Here is a 22068-nt window from a genome sequence, read left to right as displayed (position 1 = left end):
AGCTGAAAATACTGAGACCTTTTGGGTTGGAGTAATTATTGTGGTCATGTTTGGCAAGGCTGTCGAAAACAAGGCCAACAGTTTCTGAGTGGCTGAGCTTAGTTCCGAAAAAACGAAGTCTGGTCCACAGTAACTTATCCACAGCCCGGGCTGCGGTTTTCATCTCGACAGTCTGTTCTGATCATGATCCTAGATCTAACACATTCTCCATATTTCCAACCAACATGAATTTTTAAAATCTTCGTGAGAAATCGAAGCTCCGCCCCTTTCAAGAATCAAACATGTATCACAGCATAAACCAATATCTTCCTCCTCTTCTAATGAAACACTTATTTTCTATTTCCATCTTCTTCTTTTCCTAATCTTCTAAAGATAATCCCATCTTCTTTCTCCAAGAACTCTTTTGACTTTTTCAGCCAAAAAGCTCATACTTGTTCTTCTTATCAAATGTCAACTCCGCCCCAATCAACTAAATCCTAATCTCGTTGTGACGTGGAACCATCTCGAATATTCCCATATTGGTGGACTATCCCAAGCTAGTTTTCGTAGGTGTCTTCGGATAATCTCGATCGTCGGCCATTCAATTTTTGATGATTATTTGTGTTTGTTGAAAAGAAATTACAAAACAAGGGAAAACATCAAAATATAAACATAAATACTACATGGTGTATTGTATTTAGTGGTGTTTAATGAATCAAAAACAGTCTTAGAAAGCTGATTCTACGCCAAAGAGACATAAATATACAGTACCCCGAGAGGAGCCGAAATACAAAGTATTGAAAGTAGAGTTCTACATGGAAAATTCGAAGGAATCCGAATTTCGGGTAGTTAGAAAAATTAGGTTTCAGAATACCTTTTTCTCTGATAGCTCAAAAGAATTCTGAATGCCAGAAGGCGTGAGATTCCTAGACATTTAGCTTGTTACGGACTTCTTCAACCCTTCTCTAAATAAAGAATACATTTAAATTTCCGATAAAAGATTACATTTGTACCTACTAAAACTAGAAAAAAATTGTCAACATAGTTTGCTCTCGGAACAGAAACCTCATTAATTGAAAATCTAATTCACTTTTTTTCTGTCACACATTGAAAATAGAAACAAGAAAGAGAGAAAAGTTTGGTCGTGACGATGTGTTTAGGTTCTCTAGTTTGTAATTTCGACTAGAAATAAATAATAGTATAAAAATAGGCAGAGAAAATAATATTTTAAACTGAAATTCAGTTTAGAATATTTGGAACTTGTAATTTGGGAATACAAACATTCCGGATTTCAGAGTTTCAAAAATTCAGCATTTTCTGTAATTCAACATTTCGGGAAGTGTAAAAATTGGGAAGCTCAAATAGTCATAAAATTTAGGGACTCGAAAACTTGGATATTCTGAAATTAGAACTTCGAGTGTAAGATAAAGTAAGCAAGGAAGTTGAGCCCCCGACGGTAGGCTTAAACCGGTTGGTTATTTGAAATGTGAATTTCTGTAAAAAGTGGCCCACGATCCAAGGATACAACGAAAAAGGGTACATCGAGGGTACATCGAGTTCTTAGGGTACATTGGTTCTGAGGGTACATGGGATCTTAGACTGTAAGGCGTTTTAGCCTAAGCCTATAATTTTGAGCAGAAATCAAAATAGTATGTATAAAAATATTGATTTACTTTTTTTGTCCACCTACATGTACCGAACAACCCAATGTACCCTTGGAACCAATGTACCCTAAGAACTCGATGTACCCTTTTTCGATGTACCCTTGGATACTGGGCCTTGAATTCTCTCAAAGTGATTTCATGAATTAAATTGTTTATCTACACTACACAAGAAACTCGAAATTTACGATTTTCAAAATTTTCCGCCTTCAAAGAAGTAACAGGAAATTACTCCGCCATTCCTTTTCCCAATTTTCTCTCTTACAAAAACTACTGAACTCTTATTCCTACTCCATCCCAAAAAAACTTCGGAAATTTGGAAATTTTCTGTCTGGAAAAATGGCTTCGGTCCTGTTGAATTGGATTGAGACAAAAATGAAAGATCGTCTAACAAGAACCCAACATTAAGAAGAAAAATGGAAGGAAAGGAAGAAAGAGATTCTGTCAATTTTTGTTGTGTTCTTCTTTTTTTTCTGTGTGGAAACTAACCAAAGACCGACCGAACGACTCCTTTTTTCCTTCTCCCGCCCTCTTTTCCTCTCTTTTTTTTTGCTCCATACACATCATTTTCTGCTCACGATCCAATTGAATTGTCCCGATGAGAGAGAAGCAACAACAAGAAAAAGAAGAAGGAAAAGAAAAATAGAAAACATTGGCCCGGTTTTCAGAGCCTCTTTTGTACATGTGCAGCTTTTTTCTTTTTCTGTTCCAGATGCACTTAGAGAGTAGGTAACAAGAAGAGACGCAGAACAAAAGGATGCGCGGCGGTGCACAGATTCCTTGAAAAAGGAAAACAAGTGGAACTGGAAATAAGGAAAAATGAAAGAAGAAGCGGGAAGAAGAAGGAACATGTTTTTGACACGCTTTCAGAGCTTTCAGCGGTCCGGAATGGAGCAAAAAGAGGCGAAAGAGCGCAAGAAGGAAAAGAAAGAACAAGAAGGAGATGTTCAATTTTCAGTCTGGGAAAAAAAAACAAGAATAGAATCGAAAAATGGACTACTGTAGATTTCGTCAGAGGTTTGAGAATCTCCGGGGTGAGTTCAAAATCAAGAAAGAAGACCAGATTAAATATGTGTTCAGTCTAGATTGTAGTCTAGAAGAAAAGAAAACAGTTCAGATTGCAAGTTCTGCTTCTGTTCCAATTGGGGAAAAGTACAAAATTCGACTTCTCTGAGGGCTAGAAACTTCATCTCAATAGGAAATGAAGTATTTACATGTTCTATTCGAACTTTTGAAAATTTTCGGTAAAAGAACTAATGGCTTAAGTTGAGGGAAAGCTATCATATAAGTTTAAATTGAATGTGGGGGCATTCAGGAAATAGAAAAAAAAGTAAGTCAAAATATTTGGAACGCTTCACGAATTTACGTGTCATCCTTGCGCAGGGGCCATGCTAATCTTCTCTGTATTGCTCCAATTTTTGTATATGTTCTCGGAAGAACAAATACTGGAGGGCGATTTACTTATATAGGGTTGTCTGAAACAGCAGCCGACATCTCACGGGTTCCGCCGTCCACTATAAAAACGGTAGATCGCGGGAAGGGAAGAAGAAGTGCTCCTGGGAATGAGGGGCACTACACGTACACCGTTTAAAAAAACCAATATGGAAGGTTCTGATTTCTTTTAGTTCGAAATGTACATTCTGTTTTTGAAGGGAATGGGTTGACTTCATTTCGAGACTTCTCTTTTAACATTTTAAAAAGAAATTCAGAAAACTGAGAGAATTTAGAGATGAAAAAATCACATCGTACTTCGCCCCATAAGAGATCACTTTCAGATAAAGATCTAAACCTAAATCTTCCATTGGATCTAAATATTGTCCTTGGCCGGATGGGTCTTCCCCGGTTTTCTTCCGTAAGATCAAAAAATTAAAAATAGGAGAAATAACTTGATCTTTCAATAATTTAAATTCTAATAATTCCCATCAAATAAATAAAGTAAGAAAAAATCAGAAGGGGTCCAAAGTTGTTTCTTCTTTCACCTATTCTCTCTTGCTCCCAAAGTGCTCGTGGGAACCTTATTAAACATGAATGTCACAAGTCTCTTTTTGCAAAAAAACTTGTGTGTGGTCAAAGCATAGTTTTTCAAAGAAAAAAATGACCGAAAAATTCTTTAGGAGGTCATAGAAAAACGAAAAGATCATTAGATCATAATCACTTTGAGTTTTATATTTTGGAAAATAAATATTTTCTGGGTTTTTTATTTAATCTATAACTTTTACTGAACTAACAATAGTCTTAAAAGCACTAGTTTCCTGGAATCAAAAAAAATTTAAAAGGAAAAGGGAATGATTGCTGATCGCTTGTCGAATCTAAAAAGGAACACAAACATTTGAATATTGCTAGAAAAGAAAAAGGGCATGGGAAGTAGAAAATAGAATCCAGGAATTAAGATGAAAAAAGTCGGAACGGGAGTAAACGAAAGGACTTCCTAGAGAAGATTATACAAATAAAGAGATGAACGAGCTCAAAGAGCAAAATAATAATAGAAAAAGAGAAAATCTGAATATTAAGATAAGAGGTTCCATTTTTGTTTTCTATTTTTGATATTGTCGAAATTTAAAAACTATCTCACGAGCGGCGTTTGTGTCGATTTACGAGGCCCGCCCCCAAATCCGATACTGTATGAAAAACTATAATTTCTGTAAATTAAGTGGGACAGTTTTATTTAATTCGACAAAAAAGCTAGCCCGATTTTCGAAATAAGTACCTTTGACACAAAACAGTTTTTCATGAACACGAACAATTTTCTTCTGAAATCCCAAAATTGCCGTTCAAACAATTTATTTAATAATTTAAAAAGTTTCCCATAATCCCTGCTCAGAAAATATACCGTAAGGACTCTAATAGAACCCTACCCCTAACTTCCAATGTTGAGCCAATTTATCTCAGTTCCTGTAAGAGATATCAAAAGATGATCAACTGATAAAACATTTTCAATATTATGGTAAACATTTTATCAGCTAATTACTTTTGCAATCTTTCACAGGAACTGAGATAAATCAGCCTAAATTTAAACGTTAGCGGTGGCGTTCTTTTAGAGTGATTATGGTAATTCTGGAAAAGATGAATCAATTAAACTTTTGTTATTATGTGATCTAGAAAAACATTTCACGACGTTTATAAGCTGAAACCTAACTTTTCGAAGTCTTGAGCATTATTCAATAACAGTCAGATAGACATTACGACCTTTTAATTTAAATTGATCTCATTGTGGAGTTTTTGCGAAGTTTGCGAAGTTTCAGCAACAAAACAGCTCTAACAAGAATAACTAGAAGTTGGTACGATTTAAGCGCGTTCACATCCGACGGAAGAATAACTCTGGTCATCAAAGCTCGCGTTCTCTTAAAATGTATTTTTCTAGCCCAAATGATGAACTGTGAAAAAGAAAGTGACGAAATAAAAAAGCAAAAACAAGAGATGACACTGACGAAGGTAATTATCTAGGTTAGTCATAGTTTTGTTGTCGAATAAAAACCATTTATTTTTTGCATATTTATGTTTCTGAATCGCTAAAAATCGTAATTTGGAAACCTAAAATCCGATGTCCTCCCTCTTTTCCCTTCTTTCCCCTCAAGATCAAAAATTTGACAAAATTCAGAGATCATAATGTTTTTTTCATTTAACCTTGAATAGTTTATGCCAATTTGAATGACACTAACTGCATCTTTTTGCTCTAAACTCAAAATATTTTATATAAAAAAGGTCATTTGGATTCGAAGAATCAGTTACGAATGTTCTAGTTTAATATCTGTTTAGGAGCTATCGCAAAATGCAAGTCTGCAGAAGCTTTCAGAATTTCAGAATCCCCTTTTCCAGAAATAATATAGAGATTCAATGATTTTTGTTGAATGAACTTTTTTGTTTGCAGAAAAAAAGACGGAAAGTACACTTCTGGTTTTTTTTGAAGTGAAATTATTTGACGGTATGGTAAACAACGAATGCTTTTTGCACCGGAAATCTGACCAATCATTCTGTAGAACTGGAAAAAAAGACAATAATTGGAAAATAATGGAAAAATAGGAGGAGGGATTGAAAAACATTCCGAAAAATATGATTGGTTTTGCACTCTGATCATTGGGATGACTGGATTAAATTAAAGGAAATCAACAAGTGATACGGTATTGCGAACCTGTGAACATAGAAAGTGACAGGGGAAACTTTTCATAAAATGTTTTATGCAAACTGAATAATATTCTAGTTTGTCAGAATTAAAACACAAGGATTCGACCCTTTTGTTGATTTCCATTTCAAAACTCGGAACTTCAGAGATTTTCCGATTTCTCAAAAGCTGTAAACATTTAAACTCGCAAAAAAGAAAATTTAAAAACTTCAGCTTCAATTGAAACAAAGAAAATTGATTTTCAAACTAAATGTAAAGTAGAACTGTAAAATGCACAATCCAGTAGAAAAGATATATCGAAAAATGCTGGAGATGGTCTTCAGCGAACGGAAATTTTACAAGAGTTCTAAAGTAGTACGGTAAGTTGTGAGCAAATAATGGAGATGGGTGGTTCACTTATATAGGGGTGTCTGGGAGAGCAGCCGACATCTCACGGGTTCCGCCGTCCACTATAACTGCTGTGGACCTCGGGAAGGGTGATTGTTGGGCTATGTTCTCCTGGGAATGAGAGACACAGTCAGTAGATGGAGTTTCGGATGGACAGTATACACCAAAAATTAATAAATTTAGCCTATTCAAAAAGCCAAATTCGGACACTTAAAAATAGAATTGATAATGTTGAGTGAAACTGAAAAATTTCTGATCTACTAAACAAAAATAGTGCTTTAAGTTATGGTTGATAACTTTTTTGTATAAATTAATCATAATGAGATAAACCACTTAAAAGTTTCCCGACTCGAAACTTGTTGTGTTTCTGGAAAAAAATATTCGAAAATGAGAAGGGTTACTGTAGAGAAAAGTATTCAAGTATGCAAAGGTTTACAGTAGAGAAAAATATTCGTAAAATTAATAAACTTTCTGCCGGTACTTTAAAAAGTGGTATAAGAGATTTGACACTTCGCAATTTACGATGTCAATTATATAACAATTGAAATCAATCCTTTGTATAAGGTTTAAAAATATTGAAAGTAACAATGATGAAAAAGCGAAATAAACTATAATTCCAAGAATTGCAACAAGCAAAAATGAAACAAGATCTTTGACAAAGAGGCGAGAGACACGATCCTGTATCTAGTAAACAGTCAGGTCAAATTTCAGTTAGGCTCAAAAAAACATACTTCTTGCACAGATTTTTGCGACTCAAACCAAAATTCGTTCAAATGAAGAGTCGAAAAACATACAAAAAAGATAGGAAAAAATTGAACGCATCGAAAAAATTCATAAACAGCGTCTTCGATTCGAAAATACCCGGTGATCTAGTCTCCTCTATGTCAAACAAAAAAGTGTGTCAAAGAGTGCTGAGGAATGTTTTGAAATAATATTTCTAGCATATGACTTTATTTCTGGAAAGCAAGAATGATACTTTTTCGTTTTGGGTTTTCAGGCGAGAACGGTTTATGTTCTCGGAGCAACCCGTTCAGAATTATAAGCTCCTCCCAATTGAGTAAAATCTTCAACAATTAGAAACACCGGATTTTTTTAAATTTTTCAAAAATTGGAATTTGTTAAAAATCAGAATTTCATAAATTTTAAAAAATTAGGAATTCTCAAAAATCATATTTTCTGAAAAACCACAATATTTAGAATTTTCGAAAATAAGATTCTCTTGAGAATAAGAATTTTATAAATCTAAAAAATATAATTCCTTGAAAATCAGATTTTCTTAATTTTTTCAAAAGTTAGAATTTCTCAAAATTTGAATGTCTTAAAAATCAGAAATTTTCAACTTTTAAAAGATTAGAATTTCTTAAAGTTTCGAAAATAAAATTTCTTAAATTTTCCAGGTTTTCAAATTCCTGACTAGAAAACTTCTAAATATTGCATAATCATGAATATAGCGGGAGCTCATGTTTGGGCAATTACTTAAGTTCGGAAAAAACACAAATAATAATGCATCTGTAAAACCGGAAAATAGAAAAAAAACAAAGAGCTAGAACTTGGAACATGCAATAAGTGATATAAACAAGTAACGCCCAGAAATAGAAGTGAGGGGAAATCCCAGAAGCTGTCTCTTCTGAACTAGAAGTACAAAACTATAAAATAAGGGACCCTCGCTGCTTTCTCTTCAACTAGTCTTTGGAGCATTCCAGTCTGTTCCCTATGAATCAAGAAAAACACAAAACCAACGAGAGGAAAAAAAGAGGGAACCGATGAATTAGACCCTTTTTTTGAGACGCAGGGATGATGGTCTTGCACTGACTGAAAAAAGTGGAAAACAAAAAGGACAAGTAAACTGAACGACGCGGACGAAAACATAAAACACCCCATTGGGCCCCGCACCAATTTCCCTCCCATTCCCTCACTCTTTCTTCAATGTTCGATCAGTTTTTTTCAGGTTGTTCTTGTTATTCAAATAACGCGCCCCTTTTCATTTTCAGCTGTTCTCAAATAGTCTTTGTTTTGATGGTTTTTTCCTGAAAATGAGTTTTTTTTTGTACTCATAGTCATGTTGATTCAGATGCACTACCCACATGAACTGTACGTTCGTACGCAATAAATTTTTCAGTTTTCAGAAGACAAAGAGCAACATGTCGTTGAATTTGAAGGACTTGTTTGGGGAGTAAAAATCGAATCAGAGTACAAATTTTAGGATACTGTTTCGAATGCATTCTGAAAATCAAAGAGTTTCTGGAACCATAAAACCACCAGGATACACTACCACAATATATAATAGAATACACTTTCTTCGATGAACCTTGAGCTGATTCAATTCAGCACCTAGAAATAGGGTCAAAAATAAAACAGGTCAAAAAATTTGGAACGCTTCACGAATTTGCGTGTCATCCTTGCGCAGGGGCCATGCTAATCTTCTCTGTATTGTTCCAATTTTAGTATATGTTCTCGGAAGAACATATTCTCGGAAGAACATAAGAAATATTGGAGATGGGTGGTTCACTTATATAGGGGTGTCTGGGAGAGCAGCCGACATCTCACGGGTTCCGCCGTTCAATATAACTATTGTGGATCTAATATAACTATTGTGGACCTACTTCGAGCTCATATATCTCATTGCTTTTGAAAGATATCAAAAATAGCCAGTTCTTCTATTACAGGTGTTACGATTTTTACTCAAAACAACTTCTTTTTGATAAAGAATCGTCTATGATCTAGAATATTGTGTATCAGCGAAATTTTCATATTCCCCTATTTACCTTTCCTTACTCTCTGGACTGCAATTTTTTTCAATGAAACAAATGTTTCGTAACCGTTTTAGAAAACTTTCAGAAAACTCTCAATAATTTCGTAGTCAAAAGTTTCAGATCACACAACTACAGTAACCCCAACTGATTGTGAGGGATCATCTTTGCTCTCTCGGTCCCAGTCTGAAAACATCAAAACATAAAATGCCAACCACCCACACTCTGAACAAATATTCAACTGTTTTCCGATTTGACCCCATTTTTCGTTTGTTGCTGTTTCATCAAAACAACTCGACGACAAAGGAAGTCAACACAAAAAAACGAAATTTGCGAAAAAATCTCCTTATCAACTTTTTTGAATGGAAACTTTCTTCATGGAAAAACGTCGGTTTGCCAGAAAAGTGTGAAATTGTAATTCGAAAAAAATTTGCAAATTTTTACTTAATAACATCGAAATGTTTGGACAGCAGGGGGTGATTCGAGAACAAGAAAATAATGGAACTAGACTAGACGAGCAGACATCAAAATAACAAAAATGCAACTCAAGCAACTCAAGACTTTAAAGAACACGATGAGATGGAAAAAGAAGAAGAGAGTCTGGGGAAAAAAATGTAAAAACTTTTCTTCTGGAAGTTGTATTGAAGTATCTAGTCGTTGATTTTGAATGTATTTGTTGAGAGTACAAAAAGTAAATAAAATGATCAAAAAGTTCTGAAATCATTTGAGATTTTGTGATGACTTTTCTTCAAAATTCACAATCCTGTCACAGATTTCACTAGCAACAAGCCGCCGTTCCTTCTCAACTTTCAACGGCAAAAAATGGAGAACCTCCAAGGATTACATGTTATCCGTTTCCTCTTTACTTTCTTCCAACTTTGCTAGATTTTAACAAAAATTCATGAGTATTCAAGTTCGTACCTCTAATCGCTCGACCTGAATTTTACAGCAAGTTTTGAAAAATTAGAAAAAAAACGTCTTGAGCCTAAAATGTACGTCTCGAAAATATTGTTTGAGGGATCGCTTCAAAGCTACAAAATCACAAGTATTGAATGTTTTTTTCGGTACTGTAAGAATCTACCCAACCTCCAGTCAGAAGTGACCGACTCCTGAGTTGCATCTTCTACCCAAATGATCTTCCGATTCTCGTTTCCAACTTTTCATTCCAAAAACCACTAATCGGCTAATCACCACTATCCTCTTCTTCTTTTCCTTTTTCTAAATTTCACTTAATTGACCTATTGTTGTTATCAGCTAGAGACAGATCGCCAATTTCCCGCCGATCATCCACGAAAATGTTCATTGTAGCGCAAAATGGAACAACATAATGGGGGAAATTAAGAGGGATAAGAGACCGGTTTGGTCCGTAGAGAAATTCATGTGAAGTCACTCGATCACAATATGATGTTCGTTTCGTAATCATTTTTTTAGGATGCAGGCAAAATCCCGAATGATAATAAGAAGAAGAAATGAGTAGCGGAGAGTAAGTGAACTGTGATCACCGAATGACGAATTTCAGTAATTTTTTAAAAAAATATGCATAGACATTTTAAAGTGATGAAGAGAATGGGAATACTGTACTTTTAAAAAATTTGAAAAGCAATGCTAGACGACGTTTTCAGGGATCGTCTATCATAATATCACCAACTTTTTTCTGATGAAAAATATTTTCAACGAGATCTAGATCATAGTCACAGGCAAAAAACGTCATCGGTGATGCTTCCAAATGGATCTACAGCTTCCAGCTCCCACTTGCGAGTTTTATCAAATACCGGAAAAATGTTGCAGAACAATATTCAAGTTTAAGTTTTTGTTCAATAGAAAAATCAGTGTTTTGAGAAATACAGAACTCCTAGTTTAAAAATTTCAGTTCCGATCTACATACAGAAACTTTCCCCTTGTTTTTTTTCCGAAACCATTGAAACCTGAAGATGGCAGACAACCCATCTGATTGTGGAAATTCTCGCTAAACACGAAATGATTGAATTCTCGTTATGGCTTCTTCTTCTTGTCTCCAGAAAAATGATATCTTTCTGTTTTTATCTCTACCCTCCAAATCTATATTTCTCTCTTTTTTTACCTTTTTTTCTTCGAATCTCCCTCTTCCAATGATCAAAGTATTCCTGATATCTACTTTGGTATAATGTGTAATGGCGTCGAAACTGACGACTTCTTCTTTTCTAGTCATTGTCCTTTTTGTCGTTTTTATATTGCCACGTATCGAAGGACTACGCCCTCGAGGAATCGGATTGATACGACTTCCATTCGGTGAGTCAGTAAACACTCTTGTTTTTTTTTTCACATTATGGACTTTTGATGGTCTTTCTAGAATATTTTATTGTTTTTCGTAATCGTCATGTAGACATGACGAAATATAGAAAGGTCAAACTTAGTCTCTGAATATGTATTGGGAAAACTAAAACTATGAAAATTCAACAACCTCTTATAAGGTTGAGGGATTTTTGAAATTCTAAATCTCAGAAAGAAATATTTGAATTTTCATCATAAAGTTTGAGACAATTATGTGCAAAACATTTCAATTATCACAAACTTGAAGGATTCCTCAAATAGGATACTTTGGTCTTAACTGAAATTCCAGAATCCGTAATATTTCCGAAGCTTTTTACTTTTTCACCACGTTTTCGCGTTGTGTGATGAGAAAGGAGGATTCCGAAATTCCGAAGTTCCGAAACTTTTGAAATTATAAAATACCAAAACTTTCAAAATCAGAATATTCAGAAATTCGTAAATTTTGTATCTCGGAATATTCGATATTCCGAAAAATGCCATTTTTCCTTATTTCCAGGTGTATCCGATCATCGTTCTGGTCCTTATCTTCCGAATCTGTACATTGCTGGAAACAAACTCTACCATAAAACTCAACCAGTTCCCGATGTTTCACTTCCGGGACAAGAGAAACATTTCTCCGGACATGCTCAGTTGAATCCATTTACCCATATGGTTGCAGTAGGAACCAATAATGATTTCGGTGATTCTTGGGGAGCTGGATACGCTCTTCAGGGTGTCAATTTTCTCGGTAAGCATGTGAAGATGATCATTTTGATACGATACGATTTCAGACTTGAATCTGAGGAAGAACTATCGACAGTATGCGAATATGCCACATTTGTTCACAGATGGTCAGCATCAGCCGTTTCAGGTGAGCACATTGCTATTGAAACCAAATTAAGTAGCTCTTTTTTAGAACTCTTTTATCGTAGGCGCTGAAATTGATTCATCTAAATTCACGAGTCATGCTGTTGCTTTAGATATTCCACTTCCAGGAATCAATGAGGTATACACATATTGTATTTCTTTAAGTCTAAATTTTTCAATTTCAGATGTTCGATTTTCAAGAAGAAACACTCGAAAAACACGACGAAGAGCTCACAGATATCTACCATACTCGAATGAACTTCCCGATTCCTACAACAAATCAACGATTTCCATTTAAAGCTCACTTCTTTGAACGAATTAATGATATCGATCTCAATATGGCTCATATCATTCCTAATCTGAATGTGCATGGCATTGATCGGGATAAGATTGTCGATCAATTGGTTCAAAACAAAGCAAATCCAACACTTGTCGGGTGATAAAATTCTAGTTTTCAAGTTCTCAGTTGCTAATAAATTTTATTAATAAATGTGTCAAAATTCAAAATATTTATTGATTATCTCCAGCAATCAAAAAGTTCTCATTTGTCCTCTGTTTCTCAATCAATTCATCCTGTTGCTTCTTCATCATCTCATAATGACGTCGGTGATGTTTTGTGACTGCGTCGTCTTCAGTCTGAAACTTTGGAATGCTAAAAATCTACGGTAATCCTTCGAAACCAACCTTCATAAAATTGTATCGTCTCATGAGATAAGCAACAATTCCAAACATTAAAATATAGGCAAATTCAATTAGAATGTAAACGTAACTTGGTGTGAGTCCTTCGTCATCTTCGGATTCTGTAGTCGTCATTAAAATTTTCGTTGTGAGTTTTGTTTTCGAAGGCATTTTGTTTTTTTCTAGTAGACGGGCGAGTAATAGAAATTTAAGAAATAAAAATTTTTCTAAATTCTTTTGCAAAATTTTTTAAAAATTGTTTTTATTGAGCACGCACAAGGCTCCAAAAGGCTTGGTAGGAAAGCGCGCCCCACCGCACGTGAGCTGAGTGTTAATCGTACAATTATGAGTGAAAAAACCCTCGTTGATTAAAAATATGGGTCAAATCCACGTCCATATTCAAATTATTTAATTTCGTCTGTCCTAAAAGTTATCTGGGCAGCTATTTCGGACCAGGGCCTTTGTAACCCTGTGAGCACTTCAACTGGATTTATTTTTATATCAAAGATTAAAGTTATTATTCAGAAAGCTTTATTGGGTCGGCAAATTACTTAAATCAAGAAACTCTAGAGAGATGTAAAATCTCTATTCGTATCTACATGTGAGAATAGTTCCATGAGCCAATTTATATTTGCCATCTTCGTCCTTCTGAAAATCCAAAATGAGCTGATCGTTCTCCTCGAAAACGAATCCATTTGCTTTGACAATCATAGAAAGACCATCTCCACGAGTGAATGCCTTATCGACTTCCAAAGTCAGAGCCACTGGGAATTTCTCTTCTTCGATGAGAGCGTGAGTGGTGAAAGCGACGAAGTGACCTGGAAAGAATTAATGGTATTCTGGAAAATGCTGAAAAATAAACTCACTTTTGTACAAACGATTGTCGCACAATTGGAAGATGAGATTATCGGAAAGCCAATTGGTGAGATCATGGATGTCTTCACTGGTTCTCACTTTCATCAAATCCGCAGCAAATGCAGTTGCAGTAGTCTTTGCCAGTTCCAAGTCAGCTGCATCCTTTTCTGGATCACTGACAGCTTCTTCATCTCTTGAAACACGACGTTTGCAGTGAACGGTGGAGCACGCGAGGAGCACAAGAATCCAGAAGAGGAACTTCATTCTGATGGAGGGGTTTTCTTCTGAAGGGAATCAGATGAACAACTGAAAAGACTGATGATCGAGTAGGAGTGGAGGGATCCTCGTGGCATGGATGGGTGGAATTGAGGTTTCACGTGAGAACATGACACATTTCAAACTCATCAAAATCGTTTTTTTTGTGTTAGAAACTCTTTGACACGTATCAATAACATACTTATGTGTTCAGAGTCCGAAGGTATTCCTCGAACTTTCAGTTTCTCACGAAGCTTCTGTTGAAGAGTGATGAATGTTTTTCTCATCACGTTTCTATTAGTATCAACTGCTTTCTCGGTCTATCTCACAGCACTTGATCCTCAAAAAAATTAAATTTCCAGGATAAGACTCCATCGATTAATGACCATATATCGTTGCGAGTTGCTGAAGGGATTTTGGATGTGTTCAACAGAAACGCTTTCGAAAATAATGAATTCCTAGATTTTGATCCCAACTTCGTTTATGATAATTGTAGAGACAAAATAAGCAAATTTGATTTCACCAAAGGATTACGGGATTGGAGAGCTAATTTTCCAACTGGAACACTTGTCAAGGTAATGAAAAAATTGGTTAAACTTTGGGGGGGGGGGGGATTATTATACTGGTATAAAATATCGGAGCTGTGGAAATATTTCTAGGTTACGGTAGGTGTTTCTCGTCCACAGCTCCAATTTTTCTCCAGAACAACAGAATTATACTCTTGGTCAAATGAGAAAAATTTTTTTAGTACACATTGCTTGACATTCACCCAATCCCTCGAAATTTTGATGGAGTCGATTTCACATTACATGTGGCTTTTACCGAAATGGGAGCTCCTCATGTTGACATGAGATTCAATTTGAAACGAATCAGAGATCCAGATGCAACGCATAGATGGACGTGGATGAATAGCAGCAGACTTTGTGGTGATCATCTTATTATCCCCAGTACTGCTATGAGAACTTTTAACTTGTATTAAATCGATGGGTGAATAATAAATTTATTTTCCATTCAAGCATAATAGGCAGGGGCAGTAGCATTTTCGATATCAAAAACCAGAGATTCTCCCAATATTTCTTTGGATTTCACCCAGTCGTCTCGATGTTGACGGCGGAATTCACGAAGTGTTTCTGTCATCGATTGCTGAATGATTGTCCGTTTAGAACACGTTGTGCTCAGAATACGAAGAGGTTTCAGAATTTTTGATGGAAGAGAAAATGGATAGGACAAGACTAGAGCTCCAAGAGCAAGAGCTGCACCATGTGTATTTGCTTCCAAGTCTGTTTTTGATTGAAGGATTCGAGAAAGTTCTTCGATCTTCTCTTCTGAAACGTGGATGTATTCACAGTGGATGAAGAGAAGGAGACATTTAGCTGCCTCTTTTCGAACGGATATCTGAAGAGAATTCAATTTAAAAACAGTTTCTAATTGTACCATACCTCTGGATCAAACACCGCCTTGAACAGAAGATTCTCGACTTTTTCTCTTCGAGCTTTTAGACACATTGGATACATGTTCGAGTAGACGGACGCTTGTACAAATTTGATAACAGCCAGACGGACACGAGAAGATTCAGAATGTGTCAAAAATGTCTGAAACTTTGACTTTTACCCTTTTTCAGAACCCTTGATCCTTACCTGTACCCATGAATTCACAATACTATCCACAAACTCATTTCGGAGCCACGAAGCAGACATGTAGTCGTGAATGATGACTGCAGAATTCTGAGTGATGTCCACATCGCGATACGTTTCTTCCGATACTTCATAATCATCTTCATTCGCATATTCCATTAGTTTAGGGAGGATTTGAACAAGAAACGGCGACCAACTTTGTGTTGAACTTTCGTAGTACTGGATAATAGTTTCGAGAAGTGTTCGGAAGTAGATCAAAGACTGAAAACAGAAGACATGCTGACTAGAACAGTTTTTTATTTACCATTCGATCTCTCAAATCCTCCGAAATACTTCTCCTTCTTCTCCGTGGCTGAAGTTTTCTGCTCCGTGGGCTTCCAAGTGCTGAATCTGACTGACAATTTCTTGCGGTTTCTGGATCCTCTGTCAACTTTAAATGAGGGATTTTTTCGATAATTTTCTGAATCGTGGTGTCCAGAGAATCAGGAACGAATCGAGAAGGAATATTTATCAATGTAGCTGTTGTATTCTTTTCGCAAATTTGAGCAGTTGAACGGAATACACTCAAATGTATTATGGTAACTTCCAATAGTTTACTGAAGAACTCTCACCTCCCAACTGCATAACGCAAAGAGTCGGTAACTGCTGTCTGTAGTTTATTCCATGCGATTCCACTGACTCTTTTCATAATTTCTCCATGATACCATCCTTTGAAAATCAATGATGACAAACGGCTAAAACCAATAGTTTAAACTTTTAAAAATTGTCAAAAACTAACAATGCCTGTTGAAATTCTGTTAACCTATTTGTCTTCTTTGCTCCAGTTATCAACGACTCCAAAAACCACCAATGTCTTCTGAGATCTCCATTCAAAATGAAAGCGTGAGCACAACTCCATGATGGCTCGGCGTCCAGGACCATAATGTTGAAAAACTGGTCCAGAGAAATTTTAATATCATTCCAGAACGATACCAATTGCGAGAATGATCGATGCTTCAAACCATGTACAATACCAATGAAGAGCTCAGCAGCAAGCAATTGCTCACTTCTCTGAAATCATTTTATCACTTTTTATAGAAATCGAAACTCACTTGTTTGCTTTTCAAAAGCTCCTTAAAATTCAGAAGAATGAGATCCAATGGTTTTATCTCCTCTGGATAGTTGCGAATGATATATTTGAAGAGACGAAAGAAGTGTCTATTCGGTAGAGTGTGATCTTCTTTTTCAATCAGTCGAGATTTGATGAGATTTGAGACGAAATCAGAATTGGAAAAGCTATCGATTGCCAGACAATCAGAAGACGTCAGCTGTTTAAATTCCAGAGGAAGGCCATCTTTCCGTTTTCGAACTACGCTGATGGTTCTGGAATTTTTTGCTTTAAGTGTCTCCAAAACAACAATAGCTCACTTTTCCCATCTACAAGAACCCTTTCCTCTTTCGACAAAAATCATCTCATTCCATTTTTGTTCGGTATTCGGAAGATTTTCCGAATCATAAACCAACCACAAATTATCTTCTCGAATTCCACTCTCCATTGAAACTCCATGATCGATTCTTTTGGGTGTTGGTAAATCGATTCTCACTGATTTTGGTTTCGTTTCATACATCCAGTGAGTCAACCATTCCCTTGCCTCTTTCCTACAGTAATACTGTTCATCGTTCAACTGAGAGAGCAAAAGAGCAATCGTTCTCTCATCACATCCCTCTTTTTGGGTTTGATAAACCATTGTTCTCGCCAAATTCTCTCGAGTATGATGATGGTTTTGATTCTTGATGTGTTTTTTGAATAGCATCTCAACCAGTTCTTTTTTAGATGTCTCCTTGGTTATTTGATAATTGAACCATACGTCAGTTTGCTTTTTCAAAGAGTCATCGTCTAGAAACTGCTTCCAGAAATCTGAATTTGTCATCAAACCGATAGCAATGGCTGCTACTTTTTTGTTCCGCTCTGGAACAGTTTGAAACTTTCAGTGTATAAAAACCCTTTATAATAATAATACCTTCATGAGTCTCTCTGGATCCTCTCCAATAGACTGAAAGCTTGTTTAATGCCAATATTTCTTTACAAATTTCCTCGAAAAGAACACAAATTTTGAGTTCGTCAAAAACTTTAATACGAAGAACAGCATCCCAGACATCAAGACGAATCGTTGAATTCTCATCTTTCAGCCATCCCAATTCCAAAATCAAACTCATTGCTCCAGCAAGAAGGTCCATATTTGAGATTGATTGATCGACAAGAACTTTGATGTTTCACAAATGCTATCGTATCCATTGTATGTTGAGATGATTTGACTGCGTTGCCGTATGTAGAATCAACCATAACAACATGAGCATCCGTCAAAAATGACTCCACAGACGAATCCATTGTGGAAGCTCTCTTTTTCCCAAGACATTTGAATGCAAGAATCGATAGATTTGTGAGCGATACTGGGTCTTGAATCTTTTTAGAAATCTTCTCGATCATCGAAACTATCTCTTCTCGGATATTCTCTCCATTTGGTCCTTTTAATTCGTATTCAAGAGAACAAGAAACACCAAGTGAAGAAGAAGGAATCGGAAGACAGAATGGAGTGTAGATGTCAGTAATCGGACGTAGAGATTCCGGATGTTGAAGCACTTTTAAATCCTGCATAACCGTCATCAAATGGTTGATTATCCGACGAAATGTGTCTCTATAATAATCCGAAATTCCCAGGAAATTCCAGAAAACTCTCACCTATCATGATCCATTTCCTTCAATTTCGCAATATACGGAAAGAAAAACTTATTGGAAATTCTCTCAGCACATTCAATTTCCGGTTTTGCTGGGATGTACCATCTGATATTTGTGTCCTTGTACTCGCTGCACTTTGCCCAGTATTTTATTGGATTCCATTCTTGTAACGGTTTGGCGAAGACGTCGTTCTCCGGAGATGCCGTCGCTTCTGTTTCAATGTACAGAAGAACTGATAAGAAAGTAGTTACTCCGAATGTGGCACACTTAAATTAAATCAGAATCTTTACAAAGCATACAGTAATTTTTACCTTGTGAATGGTGGAGTCCTGACAACTAAGAAACATTTCCAGAATGCCAAACAGAAGAGATTCATTCTCCAGAATCATCTGATGAGTTGCCGCAAACAACGGACGAGCAAGTTCCACATAAAAGAGAACAGATGATGGTGGAGTTCGGGTTTTTTGGATATCATCTGAACTAGAATCCAGTTAATTTATGATTATAACTTTTTGAGCGACCTGTTATCAATTCTTTCAGTTTTTTGGAAATGAATTCTCCATAATGACGGAATGCATCTCGACTGATCCAAACAGCCGACATAACAAGAGATGAAAGAAGCTCAGTAGCGAGGTTATTTGAAAACTCGACAGTTGTGATATAGCTGAAAAGACGCTCGAAGAGAGTCTGAAAAAAATAGTATATATTTTTAAGCTGGATACTAAAAATTCTCAATTTACTTTTCTCAATTTTTCGTCGACTCTTTCGAAAAGCACTTTCACTAGTTGACTAATTCCAGATTTCAATACAGCTTCTTCTTCTCCAACTTGTTTTTGTGATTCGTTCGAGATTGATGCTCCAGCAGATTGTCCGGAACATTTAGGAGCAACCACTGATAAACAAGTGATAACATCCAAAATCTTGTTCAGTGTAAATTCCACAAGATGAGGGATTCTTTTGGAAAGGAGACAAAGAATTTTATCATCTTCAGTCATTTCTTTGCCATGGAATTCGATGGAAGCAGAGAAATCCATAAGTGGGAACGAAGAGAACAAAACGATCAGAGTCTTGAAGATGAATGCAGTTCGATCGACATCGCTCACATTGATATGATTGACGAAAACCTCCATTATGTAGAATGCGTGGGCACGAAGACTTTTGAATTGGTGAGATTTGATTTCTGGAACCTCACTTCCAGTTTTGTAAGAAGGCCAGTTCTTTCTCTCTTCTTCCAGAAGTTTCAGCCACGTTGAATCAAAAGTGATGTCTTGTGGAGTACGGTAGTTGGAATCTGGTTGACGGATAACTTCAAAAATAATCGCGGAGATAGTTTCAATGATAACTGATAGGCGATGGGGTTCACTGACTGCAGTAAGTGAGGAGTAGAGGCTGAAAAAAAAGTATTGAATCTTCTTTTGACTGAAATCTGCTCACTGATCCAGTAGTTTCGGAGCAACCAATTCACGGTTGACAGTTGTTAAATTGTGTACCAGTTTGTAGTTCTGAAAAATCAACATTTGGATAACTCGGCCTAAAAAACAAAAACTCACATCCTGAAAACTTGACGAGAACATCAACATAACGACGACATCCATAATAGACGTCGTGACAGCGTCAACATCAGAGTCATTGAGGTAGTATTCTTTGGAACACTGACGTTTCTTGTATCTGAGTCTCTCATCCTTCAATCGACCTTTGAATTGACTGATGAAGTCTGTCAAGAAGGATCCAATCTGTTCAGTGTGTTCTCCAGCATTCAATGGATGCACATTGAAAAGAATGTATTTCATAAGACGTTGGAAATAGGACAGGGACCTTTAAGATGAAAGTTAATAACTCCTGCAGAAAGATAAACTAACGAATTCGGTCCACCAATTGTATAGACACAGATAGATGCTAAATGTGTGTTTGAGAAAACCTCCTGTCCATCACCAACAGCCACTTTTCCTCCACGAACCGTTAATTCGAAACTTCTCATCATTTTAGTGAAGAGCACGTTATAGTGTGGACTCAGGTCGTATGCCCCTGGATGGAAATAGCATAATCTGAAAGTTTTTGGTTTTGAAAACTATCAAAATTTTCTGAAACCAACTCAGACATAAACTCAACAGCGATGGAAGTCCATGATGTGTTCATATCTGCTTTCAGATATAAATCCCAGATCTCTTTGATCCATTTTCCCACTGTATACTTCTTTGCATCCTCTTCATTCATCCCTTCGACAGTCAGAAAAATTCTACAATTTTGCATGAACTGCTCCATATAAATATGACTTCCAATTGTGATTTCCTGAAGAAGAGTTTCAAAAATCTCTCCATGGCTTTCTGGGTGATAAAAAAGAGAGAATGGAACGATTGCTTCATTCAAATGTGTAGAAATATCCGGTTTGATCTTCCCGTTCAATGCTCGAATATACAAATCATAAACTGGTTTCCAGTCAAGAACCAAGTCACGATATCCAAAAGATCCGCATCTGGTTAGTCTGAAAAAAAAGAATTAAGAAACTTAAAGCATGAAGGCGTCGAAATCTACTTCATCATTTTCCCAAATCCATAACACGCAGTGATCATCAAATCCCGATTCTGATCCTTTCTGAGTAGAGCTTCATAGAAAAATCGAATGAGTTTCAGAAACGTTTCTTTCGGCATTCGAAGACCGAATTGGCGGAGGTGTCTGAAATCGATTCTTTATTCTGGAAATCACTTATAACTTACTTGACAAACATATCGGTATATTCTGTGGCTTCCACCGAATTTTCAGTCAGAAAAGCAGCTGTCATCCCGTTTAGAATGAATTGAAGGTTTTTGTCGGCAGCTGATTCTAGTCTGAGAAAACACATTTTGATCAGGGTTTGTCTATGTGATGATTTTTAATAATTTATGCACCCACTCACTCTTCGAAATAAGGCAAAAGAACCAAGTGTTTCGTTGGTCTTACAAATTCCTTTTCCATCAGCTTCTTCAAATTTTCACCCGCATTCACTGTCACCAATTCACTTTTTTCTTTGACCTGAAATTAGAAATTTTCATAAACGTGAAAAGACGGTAAAAGTTTTCAAGGTCGGCCCGACCCGGTAGTCCCGGTATCAAAAGTTTTGTTGCTTTGAGCCAACTTCTGTGCTGTTTGCATATTTTTTCTTTGTTTTTTTGTTATAATTTTTCTATGCTTTCAAATCATTTGTCCTGCTAAATCATTTTTGTAAAAATGCTATCGGGCGCCAGAAACGCCGGGCCGGGCTTTGAAAAATCGGAAAAAGACTCGGCCCCACCCGGCCAAGTCTGGATACCGTATTTCCTTTGATAGAAGCCCACCGAGACCACCAACTTTGAGCTCAATTGTCCGGATTCCTGTGATTTCATCATATTATTCCCAATTTTTATTAGTTGAAAATTATTTACTATTTTCCGCAGGGACCGAGATAATTGAGCTCAAAGTTAACGGTTTGGGGGGCTTCTATTAGAGGAAATACAGCATCTCAAACGCCCAATTATATGCTTACCTTGACCATTGTTCAATTTTTCCAAGTTACGAGGAAGAGGAAAATTTAAGCAAGAACTGATCAGATACTAGCTGGCAGGGGTACAGCATATATGACCTTTCAAATATGGATTACCTGGATTTCGGAGAGCCACGTACCCTATCCTCCTGGCTTTATTGATTTCTTACTTGACACAATTAACCCAGAAGAACTCTCAATGCATCGGAATATAATTCTTTGTGATCTTTTCGCAATTCTTTCCAACCACAGATCATCCTTATTCCAATGACTTATCATGACTCATGATATTTCGAAAAAAATAATTGGGAGAAGAATCTGGAAGTTTACATTAGCACAAGGGTTACAATATAAACTTTGGAATCAAATTACCAAATGATA

The 22068-nt window shown here is 36.3% G+C and overlaps 4 protein-coding genes across 4 annotated transcripts; 1 reads left to right on the top strand and 3 right to left on the bottom strand.

Moving 5' to 3' along the window:
* Positions 1-11047: 11047 nt before the first annotated feature.
* On the top strand, positions 11048-12493 carry CBG03863 (the record flags this gene model as incomplete). The annotated part of the gene is made up of 5 exons (XM_002639247.1): positions 11048-11165; positions 11704-11934; positions 11978-12057; positions 12103-12192; positions 12239-12493. The coding sequence occupies 5 exons, from the start codon at positions 11048-11050 to the stop codon at positions 12491-12493; spliced, it is 774 nt and encodes a 257-aa protein (XP_002639293.1).
* A 70-nt stretch (positions 12494-12563) lies between these two features.
* Positions 12564-12866, bottom strand: CBG03864 (the record flags this gene model as incomplete). The annotated part of the gene is made up of 2 exons (XM_002639248.2): positions 12564-12689; positions 12738-12866. 2 exons carry the CDS (start codon positions 12864-12866, stop codon positions 12564-12566), a joined length of 255 nt encoding a protein of 84 aa, XP_002639294.2.
* Positions 12867-13316: 450 nt separating this feature from the next.
* On the bottom strand, positions 13317-14128 carry CBG03865 (the record flags this gene model as incomplete). The annotated part of the gene is made up of 3 exons (XM_002639249.2): positions 13317-13549; positions 13598-13870; positions 14044-14128. 3 exons carry the CDS (start codon positions 14126-14128, stop codon positions 13317-13319), a joined length of 591 nt encoding a protein of 196 aa, XP_002639295.2.
* Positions 14129-14852: 724 nt separating this feature from the next.
* On the bottom strand, positions 14853-21173 carry CBG03866 (the record flags this gene model as incomplete). The annotated part of the gene is made up of 21 exons (XM_002639250.1): positions 14853-15236; positions 15281-15433; positions 15479-15736; positions 15780-16038; positions 16087-16209; positions 16254-16525; positions 16567-16837; positions 16883-17423; positions 17476-17676; positions 17720-18150; positions 18195-18457; positions 18503-18666; positions 18713-18878; positions 18932-19580; positions 19626-19693; positions 19742-20006; positions 20051-20236; positions 20284-20673; positions 20724-20864; positions 20906-21016; positions 21085-21173. Coding segments are annotated over 21 exons (5385 nt in total), but the record flags the coding sequence as incomplete, so codon positions are not given.
* Between the last annotated feature and the right edge of the window lie 895 nt (positions 21174-22068).

Source organism: Caenorhabditis briggsae (assembly GCF_000004555.2).
Source record: "Caenorhabditis briggsae complete genome, chrI, whole genome shotgun sequence".
NCBI classification, from domain to species: domain Eukaryota; kingdom Metazoa; phylum Nematoda; class Chromadorea; order Rhabditida; family Rhabditidae; genus Caenorhabditis; species Caenorhabditis briggsae.
The sequence above is the reverse complement of the archived record's forward strand: the minus strand, read 5'-3'. Positions and strand labels throughout refer to the sequence as shown.